This window comes from Stegastes partitus, unplaced genomic scaffold (assembly GCF_000690725.1).
Source record: "Stegastes partitus isolate 25-593 unplaced genomic scaffold, Stegastes_partitus-1.0.2 Scaffold8, whole genome shotgun sequence".
In the NCBI taxonomy this organism is placed as follows: domain Eukaryota; kingdom Metazoa; phylum Chordata; class Actinopteri; family Pomacentridae; genus Stegastes; species Stegastes partitus.
Window position 1 is genome coordinate 127,700 of NW_007577739.1, and position 19,537 is coordinate 147,236.

Genomic DNA, 19,537 nt, shown 5'->3' on the forward strand with positions numbered 1-19,537 from the left:
CTTCCTACGCCTGTGTGTCAGGTACAGAGCTGCAGCCAGCCAGGGGGCAGTAAATCTACCTGCCCACGTTACAGGAAACTCCAAAGCAAACGACAGAAATTAGATTATGCTAAAGTTTCAGTAACAGATATATGAAGTGACTTTCTGGGGTGATGTTTTTACAGCACACCCAGTATCGCCCAAATCCATCCATCCATCCAAAAGCACAATTCCAGCACATTAACACGCAGACGTGACACTGATATCAATCATCAGATCTGACTCACTCGTTAAGCCCACATAAAGTCATGTAAGAATATGTTAGCGGTGGCCAAAGAAAAAGCTTTGTGGACACACAAGTTGCTGGAGCGGTTACAGAGATGCACTTCTGTACAGTGTACGGCTTGTCGTTGCTGCTTAGTCCTTGACATGTATTATATCATGTTCACAACACGTGTTCAGTAATTACGCTCAAAGAGAAACAATGAAGTCTGATAAATCTCGGTCCAAACACTTGATCAAAGTTTACATCTGATCGCAAACGAAGCCTCCGACTAAGACATAAAGTCACTGGCGCTGTCTACTTTCACTCATTATCATTCATTTCACATGTATGGAAAGCAATTAGAACTAAACCTCATAACATCTGAGGAAATTACAAATCACAGCCATGGCCAAGAATCTACGCTGTGCATGAAACAACACCGCGAGTCTTCCAGCGCGTTGCTAAAGTATTGCTTGGCACTCGGCTGCTTGCGTATCTTTGAACTCATTGCGGCATTACAACATGTGAATATTAGCTCTCATAAAGGCATGACAGGGCTGCGTGAATGGCAGTTCCAGCCTCGCCTCTTGACCCAGATGAGTTGGAGAGGAGGCACTGCTGGAGCGCAAACAGCACACAGTCAAGCTCTGTGAAAGCACAAGCCAATATCAAGAACTGGAGGACACTCAAAAAAAGGCTACAAGTCCTCTGATCTCAGAACTTCTGCTGATGCTGTAAACCGTGCTGGTAATGATTTGAACCCGACGATCGGCGCTGCCAAGCAAAATGCTAGGTGTGCTTTGAAGTTTTCATGTTTTGATGAGAGCGCATTGGGGCGAGGGGTGTGTGTGTGTGTGTTGCATGGAGAAATTCAGTTAGGTGGCTTTGTTTCAGCGCCAGGAAACGCCTGCAGTCTGGGTTTGGAAAACACCATTTCCAATCATCCCAGAGCTGACTGTGTTGTTTCTGTAAGTTGCCCACTGGGAAACAAGTGCCTCATAGATACACGGAGCGAGTCTGGATTTATCTGATGATCCCGTTCACCCCAAACATTCGCTCGCACACACACATACGCAGTGACCCAGATCCTCGGGAATTGTTTACATCTTAAACCATCTCCGTAGCTCGCCCTGCATGACGAGGCCAGATCGGTGTTTATGTGAAGCGCCGCGCACTAACGTATGGGCCACAGCTGATTCATTCACTAACAGTTCTGTCTCCGAGGTGCTTTCATTATCCCCTATAAATCTCCATATGAAATAAACCACACTTGTCAGTTCATGTATTTCAGACACAGAAACCTACTTCTGGGTTGACGATGCCAAGTAGGTTGGAAAGAAGGTCAGAAAAGTGATATCAAATGGGGTATTTTTTCCACCACTTGAAGCTCAGCACAAGCCTAACTTGGCAAAGGTCATTTTTCATTTTGATTTGTTTGAGAATACCAAAGTTTCTAACCCACTTCTAATGGCTGGGATTGTTGGCTTATGGCGGCTAATGCAGAAAATAGACTGATACGAAAGAGCTCGAGTCTGGTTGTTGGAAGGAGCCATTTGGCTTTGAGCAGACTGTCTAAACAAGACAGTCTGACAGCAGGCAGAAGTGTCTGGCATGAGTGTCCCAGTCTGGGTCACGCTGCACAACCTGATAGCTCCCAGCCGTGTCACTTTGTCCCGTCAGAGCTCTCTTTGTGCTGGACTGGACGTGACCTCCAGAGTGATGAGCGGCAAACCTCCGAAACCATCAGTAGGTTTACGACCAATCAACACAGGGAAAATCGAGTCATTATTCTTTTTTTATTTAAACAAAATGTTTAATAGTTCCATTTACCTCTTTCCAACATGGAGCATCAGCCAAAAGCCCTTATTACATAAGAACTGCACATAATTAGGGCAATTTGAAGGCTACTTCGTAAATGGGAAAGTAAATGACCGTCATCAAAGAGCGAGTGTAAATCAAGGTTTACGCACATCCATCTCGCTCGGAGGAAGCGTTAAACGCTGTCGTTGGGTTTCGGAGATCGTGCTTGGATTTGTATTTCATCAGGCTAAACGGAGGGAACAGTAGAAATCTACAAAAAAAAAAAACTGTGTACACAGCGGCAGAAACAATGAAAACGTTGTACTGCTCAACCACTGCAAACAGTGTTGGCAAGAAAGAAAAGAGAAGATTTATGAGTGTGTTTGGGGCATAGCAGTCAAAGAGGGAGCACTGGGAGCTATACAGAGCTCCATGTGAGGGGTCCAAACAGTTTTGGACACAACAAGACATGCTGGCCAAGTTCCAAAGATCTTAAGTGGCAACGCAACGGTTAAGAGTTTTGGATCGGTTTGTCATAAAAGAATGAACCGTGTGTAGCCCAGTTTGTAAAAACAAAATATCTTTCAGAGGAGGCCCCATTAAATCGAGAAACACTTTGAAATGCGCAGAGACGATCTATCTTTTTGCACTGGATTTCAAAATTTTGAGAATGTCAAGAGAGATGTTTTTCAGCAAAAGGTTGGACAACAGATGGTGCTCCACATTTCACAGACTAAAGCCCGCAGAAGAGGAAGGAGAGTGCAGACTGCTGAAACAAGTCCCAGGAGGCGTTATTCAAGAACATTAGCAAAGACATACACACTTGACTCTTGTTCGTGTTTTGCTATTCAAAGCCCAGCAGTGTTATGAATCTCCGTGACGTCCAAGACATGAACTACAGCGCAGCGAGGAAGAGAGCAAATATTCCAGATTAGCTGTAAAGATACCAGATGCCTTCCTGCCAAGTATGACTTGTTTGCTTCAGAATTTAATTAAGCAAAAACTCAGCTTTTATATCTGATATTTGATAAGAAGTTAATTACTAATTGGATATTTTAAGTCTATTTTGTTTTTGCTTTGAGACGACAGGCTAGTTTTCCCATGTTTGATCAGCCTCTAAGGGCCCACAAGAAAACAGGGGGGGAAAGTTTAATTCAGATGTTGGTCCGTCTTCACAGCCTCGGTGTATTTTAGGAGGTGAAAGAAGTCTTTGCGAGCTGAAAAAGAATTAATCCATTCTAACCCACTCAGTCAGTGCACCAAGCCATCTGCACCAGCAGTGGTCAGATCCCACTGTGGTCACACATTTCATTCCTCAGTCTCCATGCAGAACGCCCTCATCCATTCACCATTCAACCACCGAGGTCCCTGTGTGTTTCTTTCAATAAAACCCTGAGGTCTGATCCTTAGCATGCACCAATAAATATAATATCCAATCCCGAGGGAACGTTCATTGTGCTGTTGTTGTGTGTTCCTCATAGCAACAAGGTCATGCAATGGCACGGCGGTGAAGTTTGTATTCACAGGAAATTCAAAAATAACTCAACACCAGCCTCTGTCAAATTAAAGTCGTACCCCAAATTACAGCTTTGTGCGAATGTTTAATCTGTGGTAGTAAATGTTTTAACCTCCAAAGGTTTGGCTTTTCTCAAAGCTTGTTTTGCAAGATGACCATGAAGCTTGCACATGTTGTTAAAACTCACTGACAAAGTCTTGATGTTGATCCACAGGAATAGCTCTCAGGAAATACACACTTTTCAAAGGTAACAAATCAGCACCTGTGAAGCTCGCTAACTGACGCGTTAAAGTTTGTTTGCTCAATCTGTTCGAAAACTTAAGAGGTGCCGGTGGGTCGGTTTGATTTTCTACCTTTCGGACGGAGCCAGACGAGCTGTTTCCTCTTATTAAGCGATATATTTACCGCTCAAGCACAAACGCGGTATCATTCCTCTCATCTGAGTCTTGGCGAGAAACAAGCGAGCGTATTTCCCCAAATTCCAAACTATTTCTTTCAAGAGGTTTTATTGTATATGTATTTTCCTGCTGCAACTGATTAGACATTAAAGAAAAACACTTTAACAATCATACTTTTTCCTGGGACACATTTAAAATTTGACTTAGAGCTTCTTGGAAATTTAATTTAACTTTGCCAGTCGTGCCAGTGGTCCAATATGTTCTATTCTATAATGTAGGAATATAAGGAGTCACAAAAACCCTGCTTTAAGGATAAAGCCCTCTCTACCAAAACAAGCTTTTCTGGTACACGTGGTCACATAAGGCCAAACATCAGTGAGCAATTAAGGCCCGGTCTTTCTTTGATAACATCTCTAGTCATTATGACTCGGATAATTGTGGGTCCTGGCAGAATATTTCCCCTTGTGAAAATCTGGGTGTGTCTGAGGGCTTATCGCACCAGCCACGGAGGCTGGATTAAATCATGTTCTCTCTGTCTGGACGGCCTTCCAGGAATCCCGCTAGTAGCAGCCAGAGCCTGGGTGAAATGAATTACAGTGGAGTTGGATTGATTCAGAAAGCTTTTCTCTTTTTTTTTTTTCATCCCCCAGAGGATGAGGCTTATATTAGAGCAACAACTGGGCCTAACGCAGAGAAGATTCTTGAGAAATGTACTCAGCAAAAGACTGCTATTTGACTTAGCCCAAGTGCTAAACACACACACAAATGACAAGATGAAGTTCTACTTAATGTTATAGGTATGACTTCCCCCAAAGCCTGCATGAAAATAGATTTTCTGTAAATTCGACCTCACTGAGGTTTGCCGACGCTACATTATCAAAACATATGACTAATGCCGTCTGCTCCATCACAGGCCAGAAAGCTGCGAAATAAACAGTTCCCTTTTTATCTCCAGGGGGCCGGTAGCAGTGCCAGTACGTCTGTTTTCACCTCGGCATTTATAAAGTGGGGTTCTTATCCCAAAAGCCCTGATTTTGGATGGAAGCAAGGCAGTGTGGTCGCTGTGGTTCAGGGGCAGGAATCAAAATGCCTGGAGACATGGTGAGCTGAGAGGCCATTCAATATTCTCCAGTTTATTGTAGCTGCTCTGATCATTCACTTAGTAAAATGCCACAAGACAGGTCAGCAGGAAGAGCCATTACAAAGTGCTGACTGAGGCTATGCCCAAACGCTGGTTAGTGTCATATGTCAGACTGCTTTGACTACAAGCCAGGAAGGGTTTTCAAAAAAACAGAGAGGTGAATTTTTGAACATAACGCTGGTTTCAAAAGCCATAAAAACTCGATCCGACAGAGAACAAAAGGGGGAAATGTAGACGTGAAGAAAGCCAACACAAAGTTGAATTTTTAACGTTTCGATGCGAATAAGCTAAACTCCTGCGTGTCAGCCTTGAGCATGTGTACGTTTGGCCCCTTCTGGAGGTCTACTCCACCCTTCAGCCCCTCAGGAACGCTACATCCTGACATCCGAATGGATTAACTGATCCCATGCACAGCCATACTGCTAATTCACGCTTTCAACACCATGTCCCATATCTGGGAGATGAGCCTGATTGATGCCGTCTCCATCTGCCTCAGCGCCGGAGCTGGAGAGCATTCTGGGATAGACGCCCCTCTTCCTATAACTGCCGTACAGTATTTGTCCCTTCGACAGCTGCATCTTGCGCAGGCTGTGCTTGATGAGAAAGATTTGGCTACCGATGCGGAGCGCGCTGGCACCGCGGCACAAACAGTGTACTTCGGACGGGGCTTTGGGAGAGTTGGGATGGAGAGAGAGAAAGACATATCTGTCCCATGCTGAGTGCTGAGTTCTCTATGGTCCTTTGTTCCCTCTGGTGTAGCAGGAAGCCAAACGCTCATGGGACTCGTTTGGCTCTGTCTTTGTAGAACCAAGTCTTCCTGGCCTGGCTCGCTCAGTATTGTTGTGTGTTAAAAGTTGCTCACATCCAAAAAATCGACAGTGAATTTAGACACACATACTAAGACAACATGTGCTCAATCAATCTCGGTTAATTTTCACCGTCCTACGTTATGCAAAATTCAACACTTCCTTCCCTTATCCAGCCCTGTGGAGGGTTCACCTGAGGACAGGGTGGCCTCCACAGCTGAGTCTGCACTCTGCCATGCAAATGTTAAACCCACAGCAGCAGAGGTGCACAATGACACTCCCCAGCACCACAAAATCACCACAAAGGATGTCCGGAAAGCCCTATCCCATTCACATCACAAGTGAAAATGCTCACCAGGGACGGAGGTCGGGGCAGAGGTCAAGTTTGTAGCACCAATGCAAACACGCCTGCTAGCAGAAAACCAGTTAACCTGACCCTGTTCAAGTTCATTCCCAGTCGACCCGCACGGGGATACAAATCACGACTGTAGACACGCAGTCATATGCCTGGTTTAGAAGAGAGATAGGACCCTATTCAACGGACAGCAGCACATTCAACCTGTGGGAATTACCCTGCCCTTTACCCCTTTACTCTGCTTTAACCCAACTCCCCATCTGCAGGCCTCCTCTGTTTTGGCAGCGGTCAAAAAAAGGGAGACAACAGGATGATTCTGTACACATCCTCTTTGAGTAGCAAAGCAGACTGCCAGGTGGTACAGTCAGGAAACTTTCCCAGGCTGAATGTTTGACTATAAATCATAAGAACACACACACACACATATGATCAAAGCCGAAGGTATCAAGAGTAATATCAGATGAAAACCTACGGCGGGATTTGAGCTTGTCTTTAATTTATTATCCTCTCCACTGAGTTAAGAGAAACTTGTCGAGAGAATTCCCACCCCCGCCGTTTTCGACGTACAGGATCAAATTTTCATCAAGCTCTCGATGCTGCGCCTATAGTAAGACAATCTGCAGCGCGAAACCAACAGTTTCTACGCAGGTGCAGAGGTCACTCAGAGAATTCTGACAGTCGGTCCCGGCAGCGTTGGTGGTGTGGTTTGTCTGCAGTGGGAGTGAAAGCAACCAGTGATCCATGATTAACACGGAGAACTCCCACTATGACCACAGTTTCCTCTGAGAAACGGCTGTGTGGCTGTGTGCAAAGCCTTGAGTCAACAAGCCACAGAACCACCAGTCCTATTAGTCACCAGGAAAACGACGGGGCAGATACAAACATAACACTTAATGCAGAGAAAGTCGTACGTATGACTGTCCTTCTGGGGCGGTTTTGTTTTTCTTCGACATCTGAAAGTGGGTGCAACCAAACTTGCACTCATCTCTGAAGCAAATTATGCTTTCAAACAGCTGCACGGAACAATTAGCTGTTTAAGTAATGCGCCAAGACGTTGGGTTTAAATTTGAATAATTTTACATGAAGTGTGTTGATGAAACAATAAGCCAGCATTCTCTGTCCAAATACAAATCCCAGTATGTCAGGCAGTCATCTTTGGTACCTTCCTGCATGGAATCATGTGAGTTAAATGACAGTAGAAACACTGTGTTGAACAATAATGATAAAGAAATAGTTAAAGGTCAACAAGTGATCCATTTAATAAGGTCTAGTATCTGTGCCAGTGCTGATCCACTCCAGTAGACTGGTGCATCCATAGTGATGAATGAGGCTGATGAATCTAATTTGTCCCTATAGTGACAGTTTATCCACATCTTTCCTCCACCATAGTCTTGTCCACTTGTATCATATCATGTTCTATCATATTATTCATGATCCTTTCTTACACTATGTTGCATGAGAATGAGATTGTCATCATCTTATATCTTACAATACACAGTCGTGACTCGATAATCCAACACTAAATGTAAAATCCTCTTTTATGTCGGATTGTCAAGACGGAAGTCGAGATATGAGGATGGCTTGATGCTGGAAGGCTCATTTGTTGTTAATTATTGTTCATAGTTATAATAGTAGGGCTGGTCCCAACAGCACTTTCTGGTCTCTGGATATTCAGGCCCAATTAATGATGAATATCTGAATAGTCGGTGCGGTCGGGGGACACTTCCACCCCGGTGGAGCGCTCTGACAGGGTGGAAGTGGCCGGAACGCACAGGCAGTACTTGGCTGCTGATGCCAGTTTACTTAGCGGTCACAGTTCTGTTTCTATCATTGGTGGCGGAGGGGGAGTGGCAGATACGCTCCACCATTACCATTCATTTACTTCTGTAAACACTGAGCAAGCTTGCGGCATGACGTCGTCGTGTCCTCTTCTGCGCATGCGGGACACTTTTGGGTCGTATGAAGTTCACACAGCAGATCACATACAAGTCGCATTTATTTGGAAATGTGAACGAACTCGCAAAAAACATCGGATTTCACAAAAATTCCAAATTGAGCATTAAGTCCTGCAGTCTGAACGTAGCCAATCTGTGGGATTGTTCAGTCAGATAATACGCCGTTATCCTTATTTGTGACATAAAATGTCATGTCGGAGTCGGAATCCAAGGCTGTCGGTATGTTAAGGCTGTTTTTTATGGGTTCTGTTCGTGTTTCCTAAAAACCTGTCGGATAGCAAGGTTTTCAGATTGTTAAGGGTCGGATTATCGAGTCACGGCTGTATTCTGCTAGAGGAGAGCACTCAGAAAGCATGTCCTCCACGAAGGCCAATGCCCCATCTTGCAATTTTAAATAAAGTGATCCAGACCAAAACTGAACAGGCTCTCCCTGTGCCCCTGTCCTACCTTTCTACCAAGTTTCATGAAATTCATCTTGGTAGTTTTTTCATAATCTTGCCGACAGTCAGACAGACAGGCCAACACACCAAATTGCACCAATGTGTACGAGCACTTTGTTTCAAGGTTGTTTTTGTGTCGAGTTTGTGACAAATTGGTACGTCAACTGCCTGCAGGTGTTTTTCCACTAAAGTTTCTTTGGTTGAGCTTCTTTGGTTGCAGTTGGAGTCGTTCGGTTTAACGGTTCCACAACAACCTCTAATGAAACAATCCTATCCAGACTGTTCTGTAGAACACAATGGTCTGGCTGCACCACACTATTATTCTGCAACAGGGGGAGAAAAACTTTACTTTTTTAACCATTCACAGTGATGGTGGGTGGAGCTAAGCCAAAACTCAAAATTTTCAGCGTTGTAGGTTGTGGGGCAAAGGTTGTTGTTGAACCTGACTAGTACAATGGTTGTTACTCAAGATCCACTTCACCAGTTGGGTGTAATTGACACTGACTTTACCAGCATTCAGTCTAAATAAACACCATGCTAACCTTACGTAACGGGGTTGTGTCGGGGCATGTGTTCACATTATTACTTTTTCTAATCAGAACCTCTCATGAAGAGGTAGTTCAGCTTAGTTAGCTTAAATGATTTAGTTTCATCACATCAAAAAGCTCATGAGACAGTGAGGAATACCAGCAAAATGTGCTCCAAGCCTAGACAACATCTGCTCTCCATAATGCATGCCTTTAGTCTTTTATCATCACGGCAGAGCAAAAAACATCAGATCTGCTGCATGCTTAAAGACAACTTGAACTGCATGCAATACCACTGTGCACCTCTGCTATCCAGGTAGCTGCCGCCAACTGTCCCGATTATGCAAGAGAGACCAGCGAGCGAGATGACCTTTGGGGGGGATGAGCTGCACGCTGCACACACATCCTGCTCTGCCCTGCTCTGTTTCCTGCAGAGAGCTGATGTCAGAGAACGGCAGGGCAGCGGAGACGATACGACTGACCCGTAGGAGGCGGTGAATACGTCCTCTATGTGTTATCGCAGTTGCAGCTCAGCCAGGCGGCGTATTCACCGCCGGCCCTGACCTTCGCACTGGGAGCTGACAGACCTGTGATCTACAGGATCTCGTGCTGACAGGGACAAGCCTTTCACTGCTGCTGAGCACAGAGCTCACAGGAAACACTGGGCTGCAGTGAAGCCCATTTGTCCCGCGGCACAGGTCAGCAGAGGAAACGGTTATTTGTTTGCCAGCTGCATATAGGATATTTTAAATTTTATAGCGAATCCCGCAGAACATGCAGTCGGGGACATTTGGGACACGGTTGAAAGGGTCAGAGGAAAAGCTGAAGACTGCATACAGGAATACAGGAGGAGGGAGGGACGGTATAGAGCCGTGTTCCCATGTCGCAGAGTTGCACTTTACAGGAGGTTCCTCATATGTTTTGTCCATCACACCCAAGCTTTTAGTTTAGGAGTGGAATAGACATGTCAATCACCATGACATGTACAGAGAAATTACCCCCCAATATGGACGAAGAACTGCAAAGCTCTGATGGACAGAACATGCCGTCAGCTTCAGATGACAAATTGCACACAAAGTCAACAGAAGACACATCAGTTATGACAAGGCCTAATGATCCCACTTGATAAACATACAGAGGCGATAACAGAAAACAGAGAAACTGGGAGGGAACTTTTTTCGAACGTGAGTCCCTGGTTGGTTCTGACATCATTCAGAGGCTGAGTAGCCGCACAAACACACATGGTTTAGTTACAGCTAACATCTGTACAGTTGACAAATAAACATAAACAGTCCAGAGGTCAAATTTGTGCAAAATGAGGTAATAATAAGGCAATAATTGGGGTTTTTTGTTCTGAACACACTCGAAGAGGTTGTTTGGAGAAAAACACCAGCGAACACTGACGCACCGATGGAGAATGCGAGTTTCGCTGCTAGCATTGTTTTATGAAATTTACAACATTCCAGCTGCCACTTGGAACACGAAATTATGAGATTTTTCTTCCATCACAAACAGGAACATACTTTGCATTCATGTGCTTGTAAGTTTAAACTACAATACCAGAGGAGCCTATATGTATAAAGATAAGATGCAAAGATTTGAAGGCAGTTATCTCCTTTACATTTCATCCACTGAAACTTTAATCTAGCGTTAACTCAACAATTTGTCTTCTGGCAGCAGGATGATGCTGGAATCTTCCTTCTTTGGTTACCGAGTGAATAGCTTAGTAAAAACACTTAACCCTCTAACCAGACTAACCGGACCACAACGTCTATTTAGGCTACTCAGTGCCTGATCAAAAAGGCCTGTGTCTGGCCACACACGTTTCAGTCGCTGGTCTGCTGAAAACTGAGAAGTATCATCTTAACTAAGATGTTGGCAAACCTCACCCGCCACTGCAGACGGTGCATTTTCCCCGTCTGCTGCCTCTGGACATGGTTTTTAAAGCTGCGAATGAGTGTTGAGCGGATAGTGAGGAGGCCGGGCAGCAGGTCTGAACACAAGGACTGATTTCAGACTATACCTTGTTCAGTGTTACGGATTTCTTTGTCTCTCTAAGCGGCTTTTTTCTTGTTATCATTCTTTTTGTTCTTTCCCTTCTGGTTTGTCTCATTCCTTCTCTACGCTATTTCTTGTTCTTGGCGCCACTTGACAGACTGGGTTAGTAACAGGGTGCTGCTGACATAACAAGCCAAGTGCGCTCCAAGAAAGACATATATAGTACCTCACACCTTCTCTGGTAGGGAAAAATTAAAGGAGACTGGCTGGGTGCTGCATGTACTGGGCGGCCTTTGCTCCTTTACTATATAAGTGGGGGCAAGGCCAAGAAGATCTATCTTAGTCTGAGCATCTGTCCTCCCTACTCCCCTCTTCTTACTTCTTCATTGAGCCTTTGGCACCAGTCTTTCTATCTGAGTCTCACTCTCCGTGACCTCACGTTGCTCGTGCTTTCCTGGCTTTGGAATCAGTGGAACCTCAGGCTGATATATGAAACCGAGACTTGCATCCACCACTTCTCCAGGGGGAACACTGTTCCACCCCTAAAAGATCATTCTGGGCCGATAGAATGCAGAAAATTTGCAGCAGTTCACAAGGGCTGAGCTTTAAATGTGAATTACTCAAGCGCTCAAATAGCTTCCTGGAAGCACCGATGTAAAAGAGTCAAGTATTCAAATAAGTTTTTGATTAATGCCTAAATGAAGACATTTTCTTATTCTGGCAGGGGTTTGTAGTCTGTCCTGGAAATGACAGAGAAAAATGTCGCTGACAACAACTAATGCTCGGATTAACTGGAAATTGTTTCGGAGGAAAATGGCTCATCTGGGGCTTAACAGCCCCTCTTACAAACAGTTAGTCAGCTTCGGTAGAAACATGACAGTGAAACCAGTCATAATAAGGGTATTTGTGATTCAGAAACACTGTCTGCTTCTTACAATGTTGAACCTGCAGTCGAGTCTCTCTCTATTTATCCCAGATCTGTGACTCAGGGCGCAAATATGTCCTGTGAGTCAAGAACAAAGAAAACATATGCATAGCAACTGTGCACTCTTCAGAGCCCTTGTATTGATTATAAGATTTACTATCACTTCAAGATAATTGTTTTGGGAAGGAGGAAGCATAAAAACTCTTTTATGAACCATCTGCCAAAACATTTAGTAGTTTCATTGAGCTACCACAAACATGCGGATGGCTATGCCAGCATAATTCCATAACACCGGCAAAAGCCAAAAATGACACAAGACCCTCACAATTAGCAAGAGGAGCACCATAAATGTCAGATGTAATTGAGAATGTTGCAGCGGTTTGGTGGAGAGAAATTACCCAGATGACAAACTGGCTAAAAAGTGACTGATGACCTCAGTGCCCAAACAAATTATGGCACTTCAACCGACTGTGAGCGGATTAGAAAAGCACTGGGCCAGCGTCCAAAATCGAGCACAATTTGACAAGATAAGTCTGAACCTGTAAGCAATAACGATCCATCAAAAATATTCCCGGAAACAATTACTCCCTTTCAACATCCTTGATCAGAAATATGGTTCCAGCCATGGTATAGTGATTAATCAAACCCAAAAAGTTATTTCCAACAAGACTGGAACTAAAACAGCCAGACGACGAAGCCAAGAAACTATTAGGCCTGTCTGATTAGCAGTCTTTGGAGAATTTGCTGAATGCACTAAAAGAGGCCTTCGTCTGAGCAATTATTAGTTGGATACTTTATAGTCACAGTTATTCCAATAAATCAAAGAACAAACTAAAGCGTTCAAAGCCGAAAGAAAATATAATCTCCCTGCTCTATTTTCATAGCAAACAGCATGGGTTAATACTTCTGTCTGGTAAGCCGTGTTACATTTTCCTACATTTTACAGATTTAGCCTAATACTTTTTCAAGCATGGCAGCAAATGGCAGCAAATGCTCACTTGCTTTACTTAGTATTTGTTTTGCTTAGAGTGTATTAAAGATTTAACATATGAACCCAGTCATCTGGTTTGATTTATTGTGACGATAAACACAACCAGCGCTGAACTTGTTTGTAATGAACTACTGTTTGCTCAGGAGCCTTTTAAATAATTTCTAATAGCACAGCGCGTCAATTTGTTTTCGTCAAGCCCGTCCGTATGACAGTAATTGCGGCTAAATCGAATATCTCTCCGTGCAAAAGCCGCAGAGCAACTGCAACAAACATTCAACAAGCTGAAAAGAAATATCAGATAATGTTTACGAGTTTGATGAGCTCGAAACCGAAATGGAAAAGCAGATTAAAGGATCTGAAAAGTGCAAAATGAGGGTTTAAAAGGCCTGGACACGACGAAGCAATTTAGACAAGAAAATCAGTTAATTTTGGAGGAATGGCGGCCATCTGTGGATTCCACAAGATGTGTTTGAGAAGCAAATTTGAGCTGTTTACCGTCAGCAAACCATCCTGACAGTGCCGACCTCTGAGCAAAGAGTCGGATGATTGGAGGCACAGGGAGTAAAGGAAGCTATCGGAGATTATTAGCTGCGCTGCTCCACTCGCTGTTCTTAAATTTTGCTCCACAATCCAGGGCAGTTATGAAACCAGAGCTGATAGTACAAATGTATATTTTGAAGGGATCTAACTTCCTTTAGCGCGTGTTAGCTGCTGATGATTAGACCTATGAGTCGTAGCTATAGGCAGCTTTTACACTGAAGGAACTCCGGGGAGGCTCAAGGTGGCACGAATGTTTATGGGAACAGCCCCGTCCTTTCTGTTTCCATTGTGGTGTGGGATCCGACAGCAACGTTAACTCCGAGTGTGCCAAAACAACAACAAATAGTCGTTCCCAGATGTAACTGCAGTTCTGTGAGCATGTGGGAAACAGAACAATGGAGGGTTTGTTATGTCATCCTATATGGTGCAGTTCACGTTGCTGATGGCGACGTTTGAATGAGGGACAACGAGAGGGCACGAATGCTGCTCGTTGTTTTCCCAGAGTTTAACTATTCAGTGTTAATTTGTTGAATAAGTAACTACCCTGAAGCGGGTACTTTGTCCTCCAACGAAAATCACCTTGGAAGAGGTTCGACGGGGAAGATTACTGATGTCAGAGCGTAGCTAAAGGTTTGGGCCCTAAAATGGTCCAGAAATTCCTGTAGTGGAGAACTACTGCTGCGACTGTTTAGCGTGACGGCCCTGAGTTTAGAACCCATGAAAGTGTTAAGGCCAATTAATGCTTTCTGCATGGATGACGAAATTTATGGTATGGATGATGTAAACTTCGTCCTTCACCTAAGTCCATGTGGTCTGAGCAGACCGTCCGTGTGCAGCAAGAAAACAAGTGGTTTTAAAACAAATGTTTGGTATGAGGGCTGCAAGGTGGCTCGGTGGTTAGCACCGTCACCTCGCAGCAAGAAGGTCATTGGTTTGCGTCCCGGTGAGGACACCCGGGATCTTTCTGCATGGAGTTTGGGTTCTCTCCGGGTTCTCTGGCTTCCTCCCACATGGTCCAAAAACATGTTGAGGTTAACTGGTGATTCTAAATTGTCCATAGGTGTGAATGTGAGTGTGCTTGGTTGTCTGTCTCTAAGTGTGGCCCTGTGTTAGACTGGTTACCTGTCCAGGGTGTCCCCTGCCTTTACCCTGAGTCAGCTGGGATAGACTCCAGCACCCCACGACCCTAGGGAGGATTAAGGTGTATAGATAATGAATGGATGGATGGATGGATGGATGGATGGATGGATGGATGGATGGATGTTTGGTATGAGGAGAGGCAATACAAGGAAGTTCTCGCCCATCAACACCTTTATAATTCATCCTTCAAAGAGTTGCAATTGAAGTACAGGGACAGCATGATGTGGTCGTTGTTCTTGAAATGTTATATTTTGCACCATCCTTATTTGGCGAAGGTGTAAGGCTCTTCCTGACTATAACAAGAGAAGGCATTGAATCACTTACACAGTGTGGACGGGCTGCCTGGTAGTCGCAGGTCGTGGGGTCTGGACCTTGGCGGTGTCGATGGCGTGCCTTTCCGAGGGCCTTCTCTGCGGTTGGTCTCTCTGGAAAGGGTTGGTGCCTGGTTGAACTCGCCTCAGGGCGCCTCCGTCGCGGATGTACACCTGCTCCGGAGCCACCTCCTCACAGCGGGGCCCCTGGAAGCCTGAGCGACACACACAGGTATGTGGTCGGCTGCAGGAGCCACGGTTCTGGCAGGGGGGCTGGCAGTCAGCTGAAGAAAGAGCACAGACGGAGATCAAGTTCTCAGCAGGTCATGTTAGAGCATGTGCCCCCCTTGTACGAAGGGGCAGTAGCTGAAATGGCTTTCCCTGATCTCGACACCGGGGCTCAGTTTAAGTTGATTCAATCAAGGGGCTATTAGTTTCACTTCTGAACCATTTTTGTCCTTTTCATTCAGCGGACAGCCTGGAGGGGCTGTCATGTTCAATTTCTCTTGAGTCTTTAACTACCCTGTTTAGTCTAAATGTATATGATCACTTACATTAAATCCTTATCCAATTTCTCTCTGAGGTAAAACCTATATGACAAGTTCATGGCTCAGTTTAGTGCTGAAGGCATTTCCATATACAGTAATTTCCTAAATGCACCTTTTGTCACTGATCTAGAATCCAGCGTGTGCTTTCACTGCAACACAGGCCGCTTTAAAAAAAAAAGGTCATAAAAGTAAGAGGTCACAAAAAAAAAACCCATGAGCGAATAGGAAAAACTGCAAACTGGAGGCCAACTGCAAATATGTGACACTTCATCAAAGAAATGAACTGTAGAGCTGTGTCCTTTATTTATAAAGCAAACTGAATCTGATGAGGCTTACTGTACTTAACAGATGAATGTGTGCATAATATTTATCAATAGTCTGCAAATACACAGAGCTGACGTTATTTCACGGTCATGGAAAAACAATCTGTGTCACTCTGCCCGCCCACCCCGACCGTCCCATCGCACTCCAGATACTTCAAGTACTGTAAGACGCTGTGGCACGCAATTTAAAGCAAACAAGCTTTCGATCTTATGACACAAATGTATGTAGTAGACGGCACTTGGGGATTTATGACATTGTCCTCAAACAGTAAATCAGACCACTGGTCTGCGGTGGCTAAAGCAAACAGCGGCGCTCTGTCAACAGGGCTATGGAATGCTATTGACACAGATGCTGTGGACACTGACAGATCGCAGGCAGGAACAGTGCAGCGGCTCTTGGCAGCGAGAAGCGCTGGCTGCCAGAAAGGACCCCACTGGGTGCGAACAGCGCTCTACCTGCTGCACATTTCCTGTTATTGCAATACTGCTCAGACTCTGGCCACTTTATGTTTCCTTTAGTCTCGAGCGAAAGCACTCCGGACCCGGAGAATGCCGCGTCCATGAGCTCACAAGTGATGGAAACATGACAGCGCTGTGCAACAACTGCAGTGTCAGAGATTTATTTCCATAGATATATTCCTACAAAGAGAGCCAAATCTGTATTTTGGTTTTCTTAGATCATATGCATGCTTAATTAAAAACCGCTGCATCATCAGGCTGCGGCATAATGAGGAAAACTAACAAATTGAGGATTAAATATCAGACAGTTACCACTCTCTTCTGCTTTATGGTGAAGCAAATTTTATTTGGATCAGTTCACTCAAGCATTTCATTTTAACTGCTTTGAGGAAAATGTACACCCTTTTCTGATGAAGTGTACACATTTAGAGAAACGTGGTTGCGGATTTGTATAACTTGGGACGTGATCCGAATTTTCCATCATGGGATAAAATAGGGATTGTCTGAGCTCTGTTTGGCAAGAAGCAAAATACATCATCTACCTAAAGTACAGGCTGGCCGGGTGCCACAGTCCTGTCCGGAGTCTGTTTAACCTCAAGTTTGGTGGATGAAGCGCTGGATCAAATAGGCCACGGGCTCCAGTGACATGACGCTGGAGGGAGAGAACTCTGTAATGTGTGAAAGTGCATTCTTCAAATAAACCATCTGAATCGAAACGAGAAACAGCGCGGGGCGGGAAGAGTAACCCGTTCACGGCTGGCTTACGACGGGACGCGTTCGATCGCGCGACTCGTTTTCAGCCGCGAGGCCCAGAACTGACACCAGACAAACACGCCGCATGCGCTGACAACAGAGCGGACAGGTCAGTGACTCCGGGCCTGACCTCCGCCCCACATGAAGCTCGCATGGCCGCGGCGTACAGTGTCACTGCCTATCTGTGTTGTCTCTGGGCCCTGCCTCTGGGCTGCTGAACACATTGTCACAGTAATTGCTGTCGTGCAGATTTGTCTTGCACATCATTAAAACTAATTGCCTCACATTCCATCCATTTCACAAATATGCGCAGCAATTATTACTTTGCGAGAGTAATAATAAAATGAGAATCCATCGGAAATAAAAGAGGAGAAATGGCAAACATTCCTGGCATTGCCACTTCAGCCTTAATTATGACTGAGACAGACCGGCCAAGTTTTTCTCGGAGATTGTGTCCACGTCCAGTCATCTGAAAAGAGGAGACTATTAGACTGTTGTTGGAAGCTTTTAGCCGTCCGTGAAAACATGCTGATCCAGACGAATCGGTAATAACCACATTATTAAAATAGAAACATCCTTTTCTTCGGGCTTAGCTGAAATATTTGTAGCTTTAAGTAAAGTCGAAGGCATTCTAATACTCTGAAACCTTAACTCACGTCAGGAAAGTTTAAGGAGGCCTTCGCTGGCTGAGCAGCATCTCCGAGGAACAGCCTGGCTGCTATGATTAACACAAACATCCATCCAAAATCTGCTTAGAGGTTAAAGAACCAATATGAATGACTCCGATCGTCAGAGGTTTCATTTGAGGCGAACAGACAATAATTCTCTACCTATATTAAAGCAGGGGCTTTATTGGAGAAAGTATTGTTCTTGATTTCCCCGGCGGGTTACAGTTACCTGTCATAAGTTTAGCTTTGCATGCGCATGTAAGCAGGACTGCCATTCTCATCCCCCTTTTACTGGTCTCTCATTTCCAACTTAGCGCTCGTTTCCAGTCCATTACAATCCCCGAGAGATTCACCTTCGCCTCTCTCTGACTCAGAGTAATACAACCCATCAAATCTTTACAGTCCTCTCATTCAGCGCGGGGCAATTTGAAACCAATATCTGACATAATTCAAACAGGTAGAGAAATCTCCTCACTTTACGCGGGTCAACAGTGCTTCCAGAGGTAACCCGACATTTCTGAAAATAATATTGATAATGAAAGCATAATCACAATTACCTTGGGAAGGACTCGCCACAGGCTGAGAGCATTACGCACCATTATGAGATTTGGAGGCCGGGAGCTGCTCCGGAGATTAGAATTTAGCAGAATATGACAAAAGGCTTGACTAAAGGCTCTTTCAAAGCCTGAAACTCAGAGACAGGAAGTTGGGTAATAGGAATGAAAAACAAAATATCATTGGAAATTTAGCGACTCGCTTGTGATTGGCTATCGAAGTGAGATTTAATAATGTTTTAACGTAGCAGGGAGAATGCGTGTGTGCTTAAAACCGCTGAAACTTTGCACAGACGAGCGTAAAACTGTCTGAAGACGCAGTCTGGCGAACCTCCTGTGATGACAGCAGGAGCCTCTTTTTAGGAGTCATCACAAAACCTGACAGATCTCATGAAAGGGGTCAAGGGTTGGAGATTGCAGGAGGCAGAGTGGAGAGAAGACAAGCTGAAACATTTGCCTCTCATCCGGACTCGCTATCCACTGAAGAAGTAAAGAATTGGTCTATTGAGCAGTTAATACAATTGCCCCCTAAATGCTAATCATTTCAAGTGAGTGTTAATCTCTCTCTGCAACATGTGATTTCCACATGGTTACCATTGCTATCATTTCTGGCTTGCCAAGCACCAGCTTTTTGCTCTCTCTACCAGCAAACTGCTGTTACTGTAACTCCGCAAGCTTCCATTAAAAGTTCAGAAACAAACTTCTCCATTTTTCTAATCAAAACCAGAGGGGAGGGAGCCTGACACGGTTTGACTGATCCTTTATTTTCTCTTTGTGGTAAATCTTACAAGGGTAATATTTCACCAAATTAAGGTGCCTCTGTCATGGATGCACATTTTTCAATCACACTGTGGGTTTCTTGGTCCAATACAGTAGTTGAAGCTTTTATTCCCCCAAAACCCACCTCAGCTCCGCGGGGGGGATTTTGTTAACCTACATGTGACCCATGACATTGTGTACATTACTTTGAGCCGTGCCGTATTGTGCCTCCGCCACACCCCTCAAACTCCCCGCTTTCGACCTCTAATGGGCCACATGCTGGGGGGGCGGGGGGGGCACTCCGTGGAGGATATCTGGATCTGGGGGAGTGCGCCTACAACTTGTAAAGCTGACTCTGTGAGACGTGGTGTTCACCAAAAACCCAC

General features: G+C 44.8%; 1 protein-coding gene across 1 annotated transcript in view; it reads right to left on the reverse strand.

The window, feature by feature from the left end:
* Positions 1-19,537, reverse strand: part of LOC103357876 (latent-transforming growth factor beta-binding protein 2) — an 87,728-nt gene that overhangs the window by 57,265 nt on the left and 10,926 nt on the right. Inside the window, exon 3 of the mRNA XM_008282621.1 lies at positions 15,101-15,371. Within this exon, the coding sequence (XP_008280843.1) occupies positions 15,101-15,371 (271 nt within the window). The remainder of the gene's footprint in view (positions 1-15,100; positions 15,372-19,537) is intronic.